The 19,922-nt window shown below is 52.9% G+C and overlaps 2 protein-coding genes across 2 annotated transcripts in view; one reads left to right on the forward strand and one right to left on the reverse strand.

Moving 5' to 3' along the window:
- RASSF4 (Ras association domain family member 4) overlaps window positions 1–18,852 on the reverse strand; it is a 23,244-nt gene extending 4,392 nt beyond the window's left edge. The window contains 5 exon segments of the mRNA XM_007446792.1: window positions 3,229–3,386; window positions 4,082–4,169; window positions 5,558–5,704; window positions 16,694–16,769; window positions 18,791–18,852. Of these exon segments, the coding sequence (XP_007446854.1) occupies window positions 3,229–3,386; window positions 4,082–4,169; window positions 5,558–5,704; window positions 16,694–16,769; window positions 18,791–18,852 (531 nt within the window).
- DEPP1 (DEPP autophagy regulator 1) lies at window positions 10,286–10,912 on the forward strand. The gene has a single exon (XM_007446791.1). The coding sequence runs from the start codon at window positions 10,286–10,288 to the stop codon at window positions 10,910–10,912; it is 627 nt and encodes a 208-aa protein (XP_007446853.1).
- Window positions 18,853–19,922: the final 1,070 nt, after the last annotated feature.

Genomic DNA, 19,922 nt, shown 5'->3' on the forward strand with positions numbered 1-19,922 from the left:
GAGCCTGTGCTCTGCAACGGGAGAGGCCACAACAGTGAGAGGCCCCCCTAACGCAAAAAAAAAAAAAAAAAAAAAAAAAATCTGCATTTGAGGAAAATGCCCTGTGATGCTATCTGTAGGGTACACTTTGAGAAGTGCTGTCTTACAGCATGTCCCACAGCCTGGACAGTGGCATCCGTGGCTCCTCTCATGTTATGCACATATGATACATGGTTCCCTCCCAAGTACCCTGTGCTCTAGCCACATGACTTCTGCACAGTTATGGGGACCCGTGACATTCTCACAGGTATCTTGCCTTTGTTTATGAGACACCATCCATGAAAGTCAACCAGGGCATTGTCTGAGGCTTATTAAGTCCTCAATGATCACTAGCTAGGTAGTAAACCTGCTAAACACTTTATATATAATCTTTGATTTCATTCTCACAACAGCCCTTAGAAGTACCTGTCACTAGTCCCCTTTTCTTAGGAAAGACATGGAAGCTTGGACAGGTTAAGTGGCTTGTCAGCATCACCCACCTAGAAAGGGCAGAGCTGCCCCAGACCCCATGCTTCACCACTGTGGCACAGGGGCCTCCCTGCGTGTCTGACTTGCGTGTGGGTAAGCTCCTCCTTGCTTTCCAAATTCCAAATCACACATTCCTCCTGTATGGCCCTAGCTCTTCTTTTCCCGGTAGGGGCTCGGGGTGCGCGAGGGACTTGTTCAGTGTCCGCAGCTGGTCCCCGAGTACCAGAGCCAGACTCAAACTTGGACCTGCCTCCTCACAGTGAAATGTAGAACACCTCTGGGTGATACAGGAAGCCAGCCTAGGTTTTCAGTTTCTAAGAAATATGGAATATACAGAAGTCAGGCTATTTCCAGGAGAAGAAAGGTCATGTCAGTAAGACGTTGTTAGTGTTTCTTCTGCCTGAAGTCTTTTCTCAAGAAGATACCAACCAACTCCACGTAGGAACAAGGGTACCGTGGCTGTTTTCCCATCTCTAACCACAATGGTTTTCCCCTCACAGAACACATTTGAATCTAACAGGCCAGGGCAAAGCAGTGAAAACAAGTATTAAGTTTTACCCAGTCTGGAAATCAAGCCAACATTTGGAATAAGAATAAGAACACTTTTGGAAAATAGTTGAGTGAAGCAATAGGGTACAGTTCTAAGAAATAAAACCTGGAATAACAACCCCAGGAAGTTAATTCTAGGAATCTTTTTTTTTTTTTAATTGTTGCCTATGGCTCAAGTACTTTGTTGCCTGATTTCTAGGGACACCGATTCTGAATGCATGTAGGGTGGGGCGAAAAAGAGGGAGCCCCTTACTCATCCAGGAGATGTGAATCAACTGTCCAACATGCCTAAGACACTAGTTCCTGTCCTGGAAGGTACTCAATTTGCCTGGAAGAATGGGTCTACATTTCGGCGCAGGTAAATCTGTGACTGGGGGAAAATCTGCCCTTACTGGGGCCTGAATGGGTAGTGTATCGACTGTTGGACTGGCTGGCTAAGAAGCCCTTCTTGGCAGGATGGCTCCAATGGACGTGAAAGGCTGTGATGAAAGCCCTCACTGTTCATTTGTTCATTTCAAAGGCTCCAGAGTGCTCGGACATCTCCACGTCCCTGTGACATTTGCAATGACTAACATAAGATTTAATGTGCCCAACACCCCTCTTAGAGATGACTCCTTTAGAGTAAGAGGTGAATGTACTGAAGCTAAACCCTGCTATTTGGTACCTTGAGTCATGGAGCAAAAAGCTCCTTTTGAGGAATGTAGAACTAGAAAGAGCCTCAACCTGTGCAAATAGTCTTCCTGAATTTTTGAGTAATCCCTTAAAATAGCATATCGATATATATTCAAATACTAGCACATGGTACTTTACACTTTAAGGACAAAACCCCTTTGGAACAAGATTTACAGAATACCCAAGTCAGATGGTGGGTTCTTTGGCTAATCTAGACATTCTTAATCTCTGTTTAACTTCAGCCCTGCCTCCCCTCCCTCTCTCAGGAAACTACTCTCAAATAGTCCTGGGTTTTCCTGGATTTAGTAAAGATAACCTATTGTCCCTCATTAACACTCACTGCAAACCTAGCAGGGAGTGGAGGGAGGTCCTGATGGTGAGGCAGGGTTCTTTCAGCCTGCCTTGCTGAATTCTTCATCCCGAAGTGCAGGGCACCCCAAGAGTGGCTTGAATGGCTCCCAGCAGACCTCACCTGGGGGACTGTCCTTCAGATCTGACCCTGAGACCTCCCTTTGCCCAGGCTCCCCTTCCCCTCCCATGAGTCATCACCTATCAAGAAGGCAGCTGCTTAACCTAAAAACCTTGGCTTCCAGTTTCCCAGTGCTGCAGGATGTGGCTCTGTTACCAGGACACTCCCCAACTAGGGCCTCACCCACACTGCCACTCGTGCCATTTATAGTATAGTAATCAACTTCTCCTTTTACAGTTTGGTTTGTTTACGGAATGATGTCAACTGGGGAAGGAGCTCTTTTTCCTGAGGTCAATACAATACTTGGACAAAAGGCTAAGTGCTGGGAATCAGGAGCAGTGTGGTTTCTCTGGGACACAGACACACATGCTCCTGGGCACACCTCAATCTAGGTTAATCTACCAAGTGAAAATGACAGTAGGGGACAGGACGTTCCCATATCAACTGAGCTTGGGTGGAAACCTCATAGAAAATCGCCTTATTAAAAGTGAATTTGGCATCACTTTCCAAATATCCATGCAACTTTTTTTTTTTTTTGCAGTACGTGGGCCTCTCACTGCTGTGGCCTCTCCCGTTGCGGAGCACAGGCTCCGGACGCGCGGGCTCAGCGGCCATGGCTCACGGGCCCAGCCGCTCCGCGGCACGTGGGATCCTCCCGGACCGGGGCACGAACCCGCGTCCCCTGCATCGGCAGGCGGACTCTCAACCACTGCGCCACCAGGGAAGCCCTCCATGCAACTTTTAAGAATGAATTGAAAGTGAGTGTGTGATGGAAAAAATACAGGCTTTGGGGCCATGAAGTGGAATGATATTCTGATGTGACTTTGGGCAAGACAGTTCTCCTGAGCCCGTTTCTCCATCAGGACAGGGGCATGACCACATCTGCACACAGGGCCATGGTGAAGGTGAGTTCTGGCATGACCGCCACGGAGCCCGGCCTACAGAAGGCCCAGTGGTTACACCCGTGCTTGGGGCTGTTCCCTGTGGCCTCAGCTTCAGGGCCCGGGGGAGAGGCCGGGCTGGGACATCACCTTGTGGTTGTAAAAGTGCCCGTTGATAGAGAACCGATGTCGCCGGATCCTCTGGGCCTCACCGGGGGCGCGGCACCTGGGCCGCCTCTGGATCACACAGGCTGCATCGCTCTTGGTCCGCATAAGCTGTGGGGTCTCCTCGTCCTCCTCCATGGGCTCTGTGGTGAGAAGCGGATGGGGGGGTCAGGCTGGGGTGAGGGCGGTGGTGACAGAACTGCTCCCGTGGTGGTCCCGAGTGTGGAGCGTGGCTCCCTGTAGCACTGAGCTGCAGCAGACGGCGATGTGACCACTGTCCCTGTGACGGAGGCTGATGCCCACTTTGCAGACGGGAAAGGTGACCCCCAGACAGGATAACCTGTGTCACCATGCCACATGGCCATAAGCCTCTGGGTCTCCGTCTCCAGGGATCCAGAGCAGGACTTTGACAGCCCCAGCCCTGTCCTCTGGGACAAGCCCTTCACTGAGTGCAAGGGGAGAGCACAGAGAGGACAGACACACAGGTATTGATCCCGGCGTGTGGGGAAGAGGTCCCAGATGCCTGCAAGGCCAGGAGGCAGCCGCACCCTCTGCTGATGTTTTCTCCTTTCTATAAGGGTGCATGTTGCAGGGACTCAGGCAAACTACGTCACCTCTGCAAGCCTCTGATTCCTTTTCCCTAGGTGAGGAGTTGATAAGAAAGCCTCTCCCGGGTTGAGGGGGGATTTAGCAGGGGCTGCTGCTGAAGGGAAACAAGCCATTCTTTGCTACTCCACAAAGCTGATATTCAGAGACGGTGGTCATGAGCCAACCCCTCCCCTCCTTCCCACCCCAGATGAGCAGGACAGGGTCCTGGGCAGCTCGAGGCCCCCCTGACCTGAGCTGTCTCTGGAACTCAACTCTCTGGGTCCGGCCTGAGCGCTTGGTTCCTGGGCAGTGACTCTGCCATCCTGAAGAGGTGGCTCCTTTCTGAAAAGAGACAACTGTGGTGCTCAGAGGGCTGCAGGCAGAGAAAAGTAGCTCAGGTCAAAGAGAAGAGGCTGGCTGCCTTTGTGGACAGGACACAGGCAAGCATCAGGGCAGGCAGAGCTGAGGCCAGGACTTCATATTAAGTCAACGTAAAAGATTAAAAGAAAAGCAAAGGATCGCCCCAGTGTCTGCTGGAAGGAGAGGGAGTCTGTCCTGAAGACGCGGTGTCCTGTGCTGGGCGCCATTGCATGGACACAGGGACACACACAGTGCCCGGGTGCTGCTGGGTGCTGGGCTGAGGCAGCTGGCATCTGCGGCCACATGCCGAGGGGGCTCTCTGGGCTGCCCTCAGGCTTGCGGGGGTCGGGCAGCAGCAACCTCGAGGGGGCCAACCTCCAGGCCTCTGAGCAGGGTGGTCTCCCAGCCAGGGTAGCTGGTGGTGGGCTGGGGAAGGAATGGGCATGATGGGAAGCAGCCACACGGTGAGGAGGAACCTGCAAGGAGTAGACGGAGCATCCACCCCGATGCTGAGAGGCCTCTGAGGGCCCTTGTCTGAGACTGCTCGTGTGACCACTTTTACCCTCCTTTCTAAGGAGCCCATCCAAACTCTAAGCTCTAAGTCTGTGCAGCTCAAAATTTGCTGTGAGTGACCAGGGATAGCTGGGGACGCCCCAGGGGCGACAGTGTGGTAAGGGCTCTCAGAGAAGCAACTTTACTTCCAATTCTGAAGGGGAAAATGTTTTGAATTTCTGACTCTTAGAAGGATTTATTACATGCAGAAGCAAGCAAAACGCAGCAGCAAACTGCCCGTCTATGGGGTGAGGTGGGAAGAGGCAAACGTCCACTAAAACGATAAGGCAGGTAGAAAAAAGCCATTTCATCCTGATCGAAACATTCTTCTGATAGTTAAATAAATCTGATATTAAATTGTGATAATGTATAAAAATAAATTCTGATATTGGAATAAAAGCAGAGCAGTAGGAGGCTAAAATTGTGTGCATTTTTAACATAGAACAGGAGATGCTGAGATGCTTAGCTTGCAGAGGGTGTTGGAAGCCCCCCACCTAGAGCCCTCTCTCTCTTACGGACAAGGAAAGTTTGAGAAGCACAGCCAGAGGTGAGGGGAGCCTGGAACGTTCTCCAAGAGGGAGGTGATTTGGTTGTCATGGAGAAGGACCACCTGAGGGTGAGGCTGCAGGTTGGCAGGTGAGGTCATGGGCTGAGGACGTCACGGGGCGACAGGAATGAGGTTGGGTTGTCCTGCCATGCTCCTGCCCCAAATGGGAATGGGGCTAGGTTGAGAGCAACTTCCCCCACCCCCGACACCCCAAACGATACTTTCGGGTTGAACAGGTGTCACGGAGACCACCTGGCCCTGCCCCACCCAGCCTGGCACTCACGGGTGTCCTGGTGCCCAGGAGGCGGGGGAGAGGTGCACGCGCTCCCTGTCATCCTGTATCTGGAGCCGGATGGGCCGCCTCAGTCCCCAGGAGATGTTGAGGAGCCCCTCGATGATCAGAGCCCCTTCTTCCTGTGGGGATCCACACGGGTCAGCCTCTTCCCCCAGAGCAGTCGCACTCAGGGGTCACTGCCCACCCTCCCCACCCGCCCTCAGGACTCAGCCCCTGCCCATGGGACTCACCGTGCACTCAGGCCTCCCCAGACACGCCCTCTCCTCCCTGGCGTCCTGTCCTCCTTTGGGGGAAGGCCCACGACCTTCTATGTGCTCCAAGGCACGCGGCCCGGGGCCGAGAGGAAGCCTGAGGCGTGCCCTTCCACCGCCCGGGCGCAGGGTCTGGGACAGGGCGGCTGAATCCGGTGTCCCACAGGAACGCGGCCGCTGTCTGGCAGGCACGTCCACAGAGCGGCAAGGAAACACGTTCCAGGGAAGCACAGCTGTGCAGACACCAGTGCAATACAGGGCACCTCTCCACCCACTGCTGCACCTGGGCAGGGGACCCACGGTCAGCTGGCCCTACTGGGCATGTGCCGAGGGCACTGGATCCCATGCCCACGAGAGCAGAGGTGGACTAGGACGGTCCCCACACTGTTCCCATTAGTGGCCTGAACCCACCCCCAGATTACCGAGCTGCCTTCTTTCCTGAGGGCCAGTCTTGCTTTCCTCACCACCTGGGATATGGACAGTCCCGCGTCCCACCACTGGCACACACGCTCAGAATATCTACAACAGCTCCCAGCCCGTGTCCCCGACCAGCCTTCATTTCCCAAGGTCTGCAGATGGCATGGCCACTCCCCTGCCACCAACCCTGAGGTCCTAATCGACAGAGTCCTCCGGAGGCACCCTCAGCCAGCTCCCACTTGCTCCCCTCAGGTCCTTGATTCTGTTCCTCTGACCTATTTCCGGCTCCTGTATAAGCGCTACCACCTCCAGGCTCCCTGTGTCCAGCCTCATCACTCCGACATGTGTGCCTGGCCAGGCTGCTTTGTCTGAACCCTCAGAGCACCTGCCAGAAACCTTCTCAGCTTCACGCTTCCACAGAGTCTAGGTCTTCCCAGCTATGTGCGCCTAATCTGCTTTGATACTGGTCTTTTGGCAATGAACTTAAATTGTCATTCTCCCAAAGCCATCTCAAGCACCATTTTAGATTCACAAATGCCATTTCTTTCTCCTTGCTGACATCAAAAGCCCTGTGAGAAGAGGCACCTTGTGGAAAATGTCATACCCCTGGCAGCGCTTACGGAGGTGTCCTGCAGTGTCGATTTCACGGTTAGTTAGTAATAGTTTAAAACACCCTGCCATACACGGAGAAAATATTTCTCCTCTGTTCAAGTTTATCAAAAATACACATAGCTTTCTGGAATGGCCTTGCACTATTTGCTAAAAAAGAAAACAAACAACAACAACAACAAAACCCAGAGCTATTTTTGATAACCACTGTTGCTACACAGGCACAGATATGTAACTAAAGATATGGAACTGTGTGTATGTAATATGTGACAGATATGTAACTGTAAAGGAAAGGCTAGATTGATCCACTGCAGTTAAAGGTCCCGTGGGGATAGTAAGAAAACCCAAAGTGGGGCTCAGGTCTTTGTTTTCAGACTTAGCTTCACATGCCTCCGTCAGATGTTGACAGGTCGCCGGAGACAGCCTCTGCTCCACCAGGAACACATCTCGGTGTGTTCATTCATGGACATGTTTATTCGTGGACACCAGCCCCATGATGGACTCTGGGTGGAGGAGATGAAGCAGACACAGCCCCAGACCCTTTGATGCTCTGGGGGCACCGCTGGGGCAGGGGCAGCAAGGCTGGATATACTGAGGCCAGACCTCCAAAGTTGCTGTATGAAGGCTCTGGGGACCTTGCCATGAAGAAAGAGGCAGGGGGCCTTGCTCTGTGCAAGCGAAGGGCTGAGGCAGAGCTGCTGCCTCTGAGGTCAGGGTTAAGCTATGCTGGGGACCAGCTGGCCTGATGTGACTCAGGCCTGGTGTCCCTGCACAAGCGGCACGGGTGCGCCCAATCTGAGCCCCCTACCACTGCTCTCCTGCTCCCCCAGCCTGGCCCCATCAGAATGGAGGGGAGGTCCTGTCCGCCTGAAGCTTTTCTCTGATCAAATCAGAGAAGCCCAAAGTAGAGAAGAGGGGCCTCCAGGGCGGCCCTCACCACGCAGGTGGGGAAGTAACAGGACGAGAACTCAGGGCCCGGGGCCTGGACCTTCTACAAGTTGGGAAATCAACCTGGGCCCCCTAATTCTATCCCGGTCAACACTTCCCTCCTCAGTTCAGCCTATTGGCTTATTTGCTAATTGCTAATGAATTCAAAGAGAGCCAGAGAAACAGACAAAGGCTCTACAGAAGCATCCAGATGGAAAAGCCATCGAGGTGGGACTTGGTATGTTTAACTGAAATCCTGATCACGGGTTGGCCGCATGCCTTGGCCCATGAGAAATACTCTAGCCAGAATGCATGAACTCGGGGCTGCCGGCTCCTGCCACTTGCCTCGGCATCTAGGGTCTGTCCAACAATCAGACTTCCGACCTGAACTTCTGTCTCAGTGACTTGCTTTCCATCCCCTGCCTGTGGGAACAAGACAGGTACCTTCCAGGTGGACCCACGGCTAGGTGGATGATGTGAGGTCTGTCTGAGAAGGGCACGGTGCTGGCTCTCTACAAGGGCTTTCCCAGGGTCACCTGCCTCTCCCTCAGCTGCCTCCTGTGCTGACACACTCACCCCTGGACACTAGCAGTGGCCTCCCAACGCTGGCCAGGTGTTCCTCGGTCTCCCTGTTAGCTGCCCTTTAGCCCACGCACAGCGGCAAAGTCAATCCTTCAAAGCAGAAGCCAGACTCTTGCACCCTTGTTCAAATCCTGCAGTGTCTGTCCATCCCCTTTGGAGGGAAACCCAGTGTCCATGCCAAACCCACTGACTTCTCCCCACCTGGGCCAGTCATATGGGCCCCTGGCTGTCCCCTGCCCAGCAGACTCTTGCCACAGTGGCTTTGCACATGCTGCCCCTCCCCTGGGAACACACGACCCTCATTTGTTCAGCTCTCTGCTCAATGTCCCCTCTTAGAGAGGACCCTCCTGACCCCTTGACCACAGCGCAGCTGGCCTTTTCTTTGCAGCTGTGATCAGTACTCAACATCACAGCACCCATCCACTGAGTACTTAATTCTTTCCCTCACTAACAGCTAAGCTCTAGGACGCAATGATTCGTTCACTGCTTATGTCCTCTGTACCTAGAACAGTCACTGGTGCACAGGAGTACTAATTTAGATACCTGGGGAACAAAGAAACCAGTTATCATTTGAAAGCACCACATCTGGGAAGCAGCAAAACCAGGACCCTGCAGGCTGCCCCTGGTTCCAGAAGAAGATGGGCACATCCCAACTCCCAGCAGGCCCAGGGAGCCTGGCCTTAGCCGCCTCCAGGCTGAGCCCTGCATCGCTGTGTCTGGCAGGGTCCCTCACAGGTGCAGGCCCAAAGCTCTGCAAGAGCTAGCACCGGGCCAGAGTGTCCTGGGGTTGCAGGGTGCTAGTGTAAGGTGTAGTGGGGAACACTTCTAGGCGGAGGTGGCAGAACCTAGGGTTGCTTGTGGGAGCCCAGTGGAGCCCCCTGCCTCTCCCAGTGGCCACCCCACCCCTGCCCTGCAGAGTAAACATTCCCAGAACGTCCCACAGGCGCAAACGCTTGCTCCAAGCTGGCAGCTGGGCCAGGCCCCGCCCGCCAAGCTGTTTTCCTCTGAGAGCCTTCCTGAGAACTGCTATTTTTGGCCCGTATGACAGTAACTGATTACTGGTGGAAAGGTATAAAAGCAGCTGCTAGGCCCCGAGGTTCGCCAGACAGCTCAGGGAGGGTTCCACTCTGGACAGTGGCACATCGTACAGAGGCCGTAGCACATCTTCCTCGTCGTCCTCCTCCCAGCAATCTGACGCCAGACATAAGGCTCCAACTGCTGGACCCCGATTCCTCTGCCCTGAGCTTCCTGGGGGCTTTCTGTGGACTTCCTTGCTCATCCAGCTCCCCTGCTACCCCCAGACCTCCTCAGCTACAGGTAAGAGACAGCAACTGCCCTCTGGTTTGAGGTAAAATGAAAAGGCGTTGGGTATCTTTGAAGCAGCTCTCAGCCTGGGACGCGCACAGCCTCACTGCGGGTTAGAGACCAGGATGCAGCTAACTGTGGTAACAACAGCTGCGGAGGCCTTTATATTCATAATGGAATTTCCCATGAGGTGTCATTCCATAAGCTTTTCCCAACGCCCCTGAGAGGTGTATTTTTAACCCCATTTTATGGATGAGTAAGTGGAGGCTTGGAGAGGTGACTTTGCCAAAGGACTCCGGGTCAGGAACTGCTAAGTTTGGTTTTAAACCCAGGTTTCCTCTGACTCCAGTCCGTGAGGCTGGGTTCTCTGATTTGTACAGGTTCTTGAACAACAGTAATGATAGAATCTTAAGTAATGTTAGCAGGAAGAGCCCAGGAGTTCGAGCCTGGTCTTGGATCTGCAGACTTTAAACTGCTCTCAGACATGTGATTCACCCAGGCAGCCTCAGGTGGGGAGGGGACACAGGAGGGGTGTCAGGATGGCACACTAGTCCCTCACCCCAGTCCTCTGTCAACCAACAGGTTGCTGCTTCCTTGTGGCCGGCAGCCATGAGGTCCCGGCTTTTGCTTTCCGTGGCCCACCTGCCCACAATTCGGGAGACCTTGGAGGAGATGCTGCCCGGTGGGCCTGGAGAGGACCCCCCCGCCTCCCCTAGCCTGGATGACTACGTAAAGTCCATCTGTCAGCTGGCGCAGCCCACCTCAGTGCCGGATGAGGCTGCAGCCAGGGTCCGACCCAGTAGACCCCACCGGCCAGCCCGTTCCCGTGAGAAGAGCTGCACCACTGGGTCCCTACAGGACATCACCACCCGCTTCAGTGGCCAGCAGCCCACACTGCCCGGGGCCAGCACTGTGGACCCCCTGGACTGGCTCTTTGGGGAGTCTCAGGAAAATCAGCCAAGTGGGCGGGACATGCCAAGGAGGACTGGATCCTCTGCTGACCCCTGGGCTTCATGCAGACAAACGGACAGTGGCAAGGCCCGGGGGGCCCCCAGAGGGAGGCTGAGTGATGTCAGGGCTCCAGGGCACTCACTGCTGAGACTGCAGAAGGACTGGCACCAGTGCTCCCAGGCTTCTGGGCAACCTGGCCAAGATGCAGTTTCCCCAACAAGCCCCCGTCCCAGCAGCGTCCTTAGAACTCTCTATTTGCACCTCCCCGTGATCCATGAACTCTGACCCCTCCCTAATAAAGACTTCTGCAAATAACATACAGGTCTGTGTCACCTCCCCACCCTCTCCCTCCCCCCACCCCAGGTGGGCACCGCCCGTGGCAGGTCTCTGGGAGGGAACAGAGCCTCTGCAGAGAGGCTCCCTGCTTTGGCAACTCATAGTGAGACCCCTGATCCAAATAAGAGCCTATCTCACATGATGTGGCAATCGATATGCATCCCATCTGCACTGCTCCTAACTGGCTGATCACCTTGGGCAAGTTATTTTAACATCTCTTCCTTGGTTTTCTCACGGTAAAATGGGGGTAATTAATGGGACCTGCCTCCTAGGTTGTGCTGATGAGTAAATGGGCTAAAATGTGCACACATCCTGGGGTGCATGTTACAAGCCCACACATGGAGTAGCTGTTGTTTACGTGGCTGCCTCACAGGTGGGGAAATGAGTAGGTGGGGGGAGAGGAGAAGCAAAGGCCTCAGCCCCGGTGGTTTCAGAGCCAGGCCCTGGGCACTCTCAAGTCAGCCCCGTGGCTCCCCACACCCCTGCTACCCCCAAGAGGCCCGTGAGCAAACAGGGGGTCTCAGCAAATGCACCTGCTGTGTTTCAGGGGACCTGTCACTGGGTCACCCGCGGGTACCTCAGTGGCTCCACCTCACAGGTCCTGTTGTGTCGTGGGGAGTGTTTTCCCCATGCTGATGGCCAAGACAGAACCTGCACCAGCTAAGCCTGCGGGGCACCAAACGACTGGACCAGGTGGCCCTGTCCCCGCCCATCCCCACCCTTACCTGCCTCCACCCAGGGGCCACTTATCCGTGGGGCAAAGTGCAGGGTGTTGTCCAGGTGCCCTGCTCTCGGGCAAGTTCTGGGGCCGGGGCCTCACTCCACATGTCCATGGGTCCCTCACAGCCCTGGGTCCCTACATCCTGGCAAATTCCAGTTCCCAGGGGCATCTGGCAAGCAAGGAGGTGAGGGTGAGGGATAGGGGAGGGGGCAGATTGCTTTCCTCAGGGAGACAGGTGAGGCATCAGAGAACTCAAAAGAGACAGGCTTAAGACCCATTGCCCTGTTCTCTTGGGCCAAGCCAGAGCTGGCTGCCCTGGTCAGCGTGGGAGGGACACAGGAGAGGAGGAGGATGCAGCTGGGGCCACGGGCAAGCTCATGGCCAGGTTCAGCTTCCCCCACCTCCTTGCCCTGTGGACTAGCAAACTACTTTGCCTTCCTTTTCTCTCTCTCCCTCCCTCCCTCCCTTCCCCCCTTTTTCCTTTCTTTCTGACGTTAAAATATTTTAAAAATTGCTTTGGACATTTACAATATTTATCTGTCTTCTTTTATGTGTGTTTTGTGGGGAGGCAAAATGTAAACCATGAATTTAAAAGAAAAAGTTTCAGACAAGCAGTTTACTTAGTTTCCTGATCTGTAAAATGGGGACAGCAATGCCTGTCCTTCATACCCTACAGTGGTTGGGGAAACAGTACAAATGAACTTGGAGATGGAGTTATAAGCACTGTATACAAATTTTCCAACTGTCACAACCACCGTGTCTCTGGTTGACTCAAACCTCTGGGTCCCTGACTTTCTCCAGCAAATATGTGTGGGGCAAGCTTTGGCCAGAATGTCCCAAGGAGGTGGTGAGGAGGGCTGATCTGCTGACCGGGTGCCTGGCTGGTGACTGGACGGGTCAGGCTTACTGGGCCAGCCTCATAGCAAAGCGGTGTGAAACTAGGATGACGCTGGCTAATCCCCCCAAGCTCAGAAATCACACTGCTGCATTTGGGGAGATCAGATAGGGCCAAGGAGATTCCTGGGCTCTGGGCTCCTCTGCTAATACCCCCCCCCCCCCCGACATAAAAGAAGCTAATGGCACCTTCAGAAGGTGCCAGAAAAAAAAAAAGATGAATAAAGGGCTGGGGGAAGGGGCTTCTGGCAGTGTCCCAAGCTCCTGAGGACAGAAGAGCTGAACAGAAAGTCCTCGTGGTGGGGCCCTATGGAGCAGTCTCATTCTCCTCCCACCCACCACTGAGACAGGGAAGGGACACAAACGCCCCTCCCGCCTGGAGCGACAGACTGGAAAGCACTCAGGAACCCCCAGGGAATACATCCACAGGCCTAGCACTCACCAGGAACCGGTGGTCTGTCAACCCTGTCATTCCTGCCTTCAGGTCTTAGAAGAAGGGGGATCATTATAAGAGGGAAGGGGACCCCTGGCCGAGGGAAGGTCCTTCCCTTTCTTGCACTCGTGCAGGGAGCCAGGGGCTGAGGTCCTACACTGGGTGTAGTGTGCGCTCAGGCCACCAGGGGGAGCTTTGAGCCTACTCAGAGCTGAGCGCGGGGCGGGGTGGGAGGCTGGCTTTGGCAGCAGCCACACACCAGGACACCAGGGCCCTACTGCCTCCAGCTCACACAGTCAGCAGTGATATATTTGCCCACTGGCATTTCCGGGGTGGTCCATTATTCTCTAGAGGCACCAACCAGCCTGGTTAAAATGCTTTGCTCTCTTCAAAAGGCACAACTGCTCCCAGTTGATCACACTTTTCATTGTAAAACAAGCAAAATGATCCCAAAGGCAAGGTTTACAATGAAGGAAGCTACTGCTTCGGCCTCCTGAGTGGGAATCCTTTGTTCCTAGTTCTGTAGAAGCTGGGGGAAAGTTCACAGGGAAATGCCTGCCCCAGGGTATGGCCCCTGCCAGTGACACATTTCATCTCTCTGAGTTCTGTGGGCCCCAGATGAGACAGTGGACAAGAAAGTGCCCCAAACTGTAGCAGCCAGGCTGAGGCTGCTCCGGGGCAGGCCCAGAGACAACAAGGTGGGTGGAGGGGTCTCTTGCAGAGCCCCTTGCGGCGCTGGGAGGGCATACCCGAGGCTGAGCGCCCCACGCTTAGCTTTGAGTCCCTGAGTCCTGGTGAGTCATACCCAATCAAGACCTCCACAGACCTCCAGAGCTTAATGCTGGCGATGGTATCTCTGTATTATACACTTCTCTGCTCAGGCCTTGGAGCCACGCCAGAGTCTCTGACTTCCTTCAGGGTCATCTTGGGTCAGACACTCTAAGAGTCTCAGTTTCTTTGTTTGGAAAATGGTCACTCCTCCCTCACAAAGCTCTTGTACTACAATAAATACAAGAGAGGCAAAGCTCCTCTTGTCTGCCCTGCCCTCAGCGTCTGCAGTGCCGGGACAGCCCAGTCTCAGGTGGCCCGGCAGCAAGTTCTAGGAACTATGAGTCTCTGAGGCCCAGAAGGTCCCAGGTCAGCAACCTAAGGAACTGCAGAGCCCCGGACGCTGGGTGGTGGGTGAATCACCCAGTAGACGTGGTGCCCCAGGACCCAGTCACGCATTTCAGCATTAGAACTCCCGACTCCCAAGCCGGTAGCCTGTCTCTATGGTGGCGGTCGCCTCCCAAAGACACACACTCCCTCAGGCCGGCACACCTTGGCTGTTAAAGCTGCAGAAGGTTCCTGAAAGGTATTTTCCGGCTCCAATGAGATCAGGTCAGACCCTCACACCTTCTTTAGGGTTAAGAATATGAAAATCCCTGCCTGTGGGATGTTAAATTCCTGCCTTTGGGGCCAGCAGGAGCACCTCTTCCCCAGTGCAGGGTCCTATACTGCTCCGTGTGGACTGTCCCATCACACAGACAGGTCTGGGGCTTCCCTGTCCCTCTCCCCACTCAGCTGTTCCTACAGAGAGGATTGTTCCAAGTGCCAAGATCAAGCTCTTAGACTAGCTGTTCTCAGACTTGGCCTTCATCAGAATCCCCTGGAGGACTTGTCAAAACACAGCTGGGAGGGTGAAGCGTTTCTGATTCAGCAGGCCTTCCGGAAGGAGGGTGATAAGAATTTGCAGTTCTAACCAGTTCCTCGGTGATGCGGAAGCTGCTGGTATGGGGACCACATGTTGAGAACCATCGTGATCTTAGAGCAATCCCTGGATGGCCCAGAGCTGAGGAACAGGGTCCAGTCAGAAGACCCCACCCCATACCTTCAGCACAAGAACTGAAGTGAGCCCAACTCCTCACTTAGCAGCACAGATCAAAACTGCCCAGCACGCTGGGGCTCAGGACTCACCCCAACTTGCTCCAGGCCTGCATCTGCTGGTTAGTTATCTAACAGCTATGCACAGGTACCGCTCCATGCCTAGCCGAGGGGATGCAGGACTAGTAGGGCACTTGGCCCAGGTCTAGGGGCTTATCACTCAAGTAAGAAAAGAGACAACGAAAGCAGAGATAGCAGGATGCTAGGATCAGAGCCCTGCGGGCAGCAGTAAGGAGCTGGGCCAGGGAGCGTTGCTGAGACAGGTGTCAGAGGCTGCTCTGCAGAGGAGGGCGAGCACAGAAGCATGCAGAAATCCTGAGGGGTGGGGAACAAGTTGTCAGGGCTGGTCCCAAGGCCCCATGCAGGGTGGGTGGGTCAAGGGGAGGCAGAGTGTGAGGTCTGTGCCATTCCAGGTTGTCACAGGCGGCCTAGCACTGCCTGAGCCAGGAGCTAGCAGCCTCCCTCCCGTCCAGGCTCCTGAACTGTGTGACACTGGCCTGGCCTGGCTGATGGAGGTCACCTCCCTGACACTGACTGGCGATCCCCCTGCTGCCCAGAGCTGCCTGCACCTTGGGGCTCACCCTCTGTTCTAGTAATTACAGAAGGGGATGTGTGGTTGTTTGAAGAACTAATGGAAGCGAGATTAGTGAGCACAGTGGCTTCCGCCTGCGTGAGGTCTCTGTGGGTTGCCGGGGCTTGAACTGTCCATTCCCATGTTCAACAACAGAAGGGGAACTCAGAGGCCACTGGCCCTTGCCAGACACTGATGGGCTACAGAAAATTCCAAGAGTCAACCTGATCTCAACCGTGGAAACCTCCCAAAATAAAGCCTAATCACCATCACGATAAGACACCCCATTTTGGCTTTTCAAATGCCCCAATATCCCAACCAGGGTTCCCATGTGAAAGATCTGGAAGTTCTGGATGGTGGGTGGCAAGACCAGGCCTTCACCTGATCTGCCCGGTGAGCAGCTCCCCGAGCCTGGGCCCTGCTGGCCACTCCCTGGAGTCCAGCTGGTGCCCACGTGCTTGTATCTGGCTTGTTTTGTTTAGGCCACACAGTGCTTCGAGGTTTGGGAATTCCACATGAAATTCCAGATACCTAGCTTCCTTTGAAAAATCAGGAAGGGTCTGGGTGTACCAAGCCCACATCCCTGCACAGCTGCCCTGGGTTTGATCTGACCTGTGCTCTCCAGTGTCCTCCACTCCCCATGCCCACCCTGCCTCTCATGTGAGGACCTTCCTGGCCCTGTAAGCATCTTCTGGGGAGCTCTCCTCTATCGCAAGGCTTTCCTCTTGGTTGACAAGCACAGAGACGCTGCTTTCACTCCTGCATTGCCCCGTGAACTTGGGCAAGCCAGGGCCTTGTGCTGAGTTCCTCATCTGTGCTGGGATGAGCAGAGGAAGCGCTGGACTGTGCGGTCTCAAAGATGTCAGACTCCAATGTCCTGGCCTTCACGAAGACAAAAGTCCCAGGTGGAAGGAGAAGGCCCACAAGGGGATTTCCATCGGCTCTGCATTCTCACGGGGATGGTCCGACCCTCAGTACCCCTTGCAGGGATTTCAAAGGAGATAACCTGGTCCCCAACTCAGGGGATGGGTGACCTTACAATTTATTATCCAAACTGGACACTCAGAGTGAAGGAAATAAGGAAATAGTCTTAAGAATTACCCTTGATTAACAGGTATAAAGCAGCACTATTTTTGGCAAGCCAGGATAAATGGTGACCCTATGAAAAAGAAGAGAAATGGGCCTTACCTCTCTGTGTCTCAGCTGAAAGCTTCTGCCCTCATGGTAGCAGTTGTAGGTTTTCAGCAGGCTTAAGAGCTCCGACCTAAAAAAGGTAAAGACACCCATATGCTCTTGGAATGTGGTGGGACCTTGGATAAGTCATTTGGCTTCGCTGGGCTCAGTTTCCTCATTTGTAAAATGGGCATAATGTACACGTTTTGCCAACAACATATAATCCATTGAGAGACTAGACTTTGCCATCAGACACACACCCTTTGGTCTTCTAAGAAGTTTTGCAGATCAGTGCTCCTGGAAAGCCCGGGGTTGGGCTGCGAAGGAAGCAAAACTCACAGAGGGGCCCAGGTCAAAACTCACAGAGGGGCCCACGCTATTGTACTTCTAGGGTGTTTGCACAATTTCACTATTATAGATAAGAGTTCCTGACAATCTCCCTGTACCTTACTTCTGAGTCACCTTCTCAGAATAAGTCACTTGGGCTTGGATAATTGGCAGTTTAAAGGCTTGCTTTTTCTACCCATATTTCTTCATACAAGGGTCTGGGGTGGCTGCTATGAAGGTGCCACCAGGGTGCCTCTTCCCCATCCTGACTTCCTGGATGTGTGATCAAGGGATGAAGGTGACAGCCCCTGAGAGTAAGATCCTGAAGGCCCTAGGATGGCTACTCTGTCCAAATGCTGTCTCCCCAGGATAAAGGGAAAGCCACAGCTTGTGCCTTGACTGAGGTGTGGCAGAGAGAAAATGCGGACAGCTCCCTGTACCCAAGCTGGGCTCTGCAGGGCAGTGCAGTCCAATAGACATGCAATGCAAGCTACACACATCATTTTAAATCTAGTAGCTATACTACCAAGGAAAATAAAACAGGGGAAATTAGTTTTAATAACACATTTTATTGAATCCAGTGTATCTAAAATATTATCATGTCAACATGAAATCTATGTAAAAATTATTAATGAGATTCTGCTCATTATTTTATTTTGTAAGAAATGTTCGCTAGCTGGAGCACCTTTTATATTCACTACATCTCTCCAGCCACAGGTCCCATGCTCAGCAGCCACATGTAGCTGGTGGCTCCCCTACTGGACAGAGATGCTCTTGAACCTCTCAGGTAATGCTTTCACCCACACTTGAGCAACCCAGGGCCTGGATGAGAAAAACACACTCTGGTGCTCTGTTGTGCAGCCCTGTGTGATGTGGGGTGATGGTAACTGACAAGGGAACCCATTTACAACTTAATGGCATTAACAATGCAGGATTAAATGCTGCATGTTCACTGTGTTTATAAGTGTGCAAACACTGAATATAAAATTGTTAGGATATGTACATGTATAACATATCTAAATCATGTATGGTTGTTATTATGACTTTTTCAAAATGATATTTAATATTGTTACATTGTTCTTATTATCAGATCTAAATAAGGAAATGATGGTGTGGGAGTTCTGTCTGTGTTCTCAGGGTCTTTAGTAGGAGGACCCCAGCGGGCAGGTCCTCAGCAAAAGCTAGTCCATTTCAAGGAGGCTTGGTTTGTCTTCTGGATGGCAGATAGGAGCTACCCAAATTTAGAAAATACTTGGACTCAGGACTTGAAAAGCAAGATAAAATGAAAAAATACACTTTTCTTTAGTTCAGCAATGAACTTGGAAAAGTATCCCAAACAGTTTTTTTTATGATGAGACCAGGAGTCTCATCATAAACAAAATAAAATAAATAAAAATAAGCTAAGAAAAATATACTTTTTCAATAAAAACTCGAAACTAGTTTTGAGGGTTTTTTTTTTTTTCCTGAATTGTTTAATGCAATAAGATGTCAGTATTGCTCTAGTTTTTATATAAATTAAATGCCATCTCTGCAGATTCACAGTAGGCACTGTCACGCTTTCCCGCTTTTGTCTGCCCAGGGAGGCGGGGGTCAGACTCATGCCTTGACCCTTGATCTCCAAAGCACTTCAAAAAGAAATGCTCTCATCACTGTCCCTGGGGCAGGCACATCATTGTATCTACAAAAAGTGCCCAGAATTCCTCCACCCACAGGCTGCCCATGGCAGGGGAGTGGCCATGGGGGGAAGGCAGGCACGGAGACCCCTCTTTGCTCACAATGGCTTACTTCAGAATGGACTTGCTGTCGCTGATGGGCACGTGAGAACTGGGTGGACAATCTTCCTTCATCTTCTGCTGTTGTCTGCAGACTCGGAAGTTACCTGCTGGTAGATAAAGGAGGGCCCACAGACACCTAAGCTGGGAGGAGTGATGGCCAGTGTGGCGCCGGAGCCTTGGTGCAGAGGCTGGAGCTTCTGCCTCACCTCCCACCTCCCCACCCTCTCACGTCCCCACGCCCCAACCCCTACCTCACTCCCACCCCACCCCCGACCCCAGGTATAGGGCCAGACGAAGAGGACTTCGTGGGACCCCACACCCACACATGTCAGCCCTGGCAGGGCAAGGTCAGAACTGCCCTATCAGCCCCCTTCCCAAAACCTCTTCATGATCCCCAGGAATCAGATCAGTCTCCTCAATATTTCAGATTATATGCTTTTTTTCTTGATGGAAACCCTGAATGATGGTTTCTACCTTGATTGCTCCCTCAAACCTCTAAGTCACCCCTGGCCTTTCTCCTCCGTTTCCATGGAGGCTGAGGTGGTCCCCCCATCACTGCCTTTGGAGTCAGCACACCTGGACCAGCTCTCCTAGTGACGGGCTAATCGGTACCATTTTCACTACATGCTGGAGACTGTTGAACATATTCTATGAATTATCTTGTTTATTCCTTACAACACCATTATGAGGTAAGTACCATCCTATTCCCATTTCACGGATGAGAAAACAGGGACAGAAGTTAAGTACTTGGCCCAAGATTCCCAGTGAGTAAATGGCAAAGTCACCAAACACAAGCATCTAGACTCCAGATGCTGGTCTCTTAGCCCCTTCTCTATACTGAAATCGGACAGTAACTTAAACCCCCAGACCCTTCATTTTCTCATCTGTACAATGGAGTAACCTCTATCCTATAGGATTGTTCGTGGACTCACCCATGAAACTGTCTCTATCTCTTCTCATTCACAACCTGGAAAAGTGTGTGGAGCTTCCCAAGCCCTCCTGGGTTTCTTTCACAGAAGGTAAATTCACTAGAGCTTTCTCTATCCTGTTGGCATCCTCCGTACAGATTCTTACTTCTCTCTGTCTCTGCATTATTCTGGCCGAGCACTTTCTTATCAAGGCCCGCTATGTGTCGGGCACTG

This window comes from Lipotes vexillifer, unplaced genomic scaffold (assembly GCF_000442215.2).
Source record: "Lipotes vexillifer unplaced genomic scaffold, Lipotes_vexillifer_v1.1 scaffold1237, whole genome shotgun sequence".
Classification (NCBI taxonomy): domain Eukaryota; kingdom Metazoa; phylum Chordata; class Mammalia; order Artiodactyla; family Lipotidae; genus Lipotes; species Lipotes vexillifer.

Excerpts from the sequence above, each read along its gene's own strand:
- DEPP1 (XM_007446791.1), top strand. The coding sequence starts at position 10,286 with ATGAGGTCCCGGCTTTTGCTTTCCGTGGCCCACCTGCCCACAATTCGG.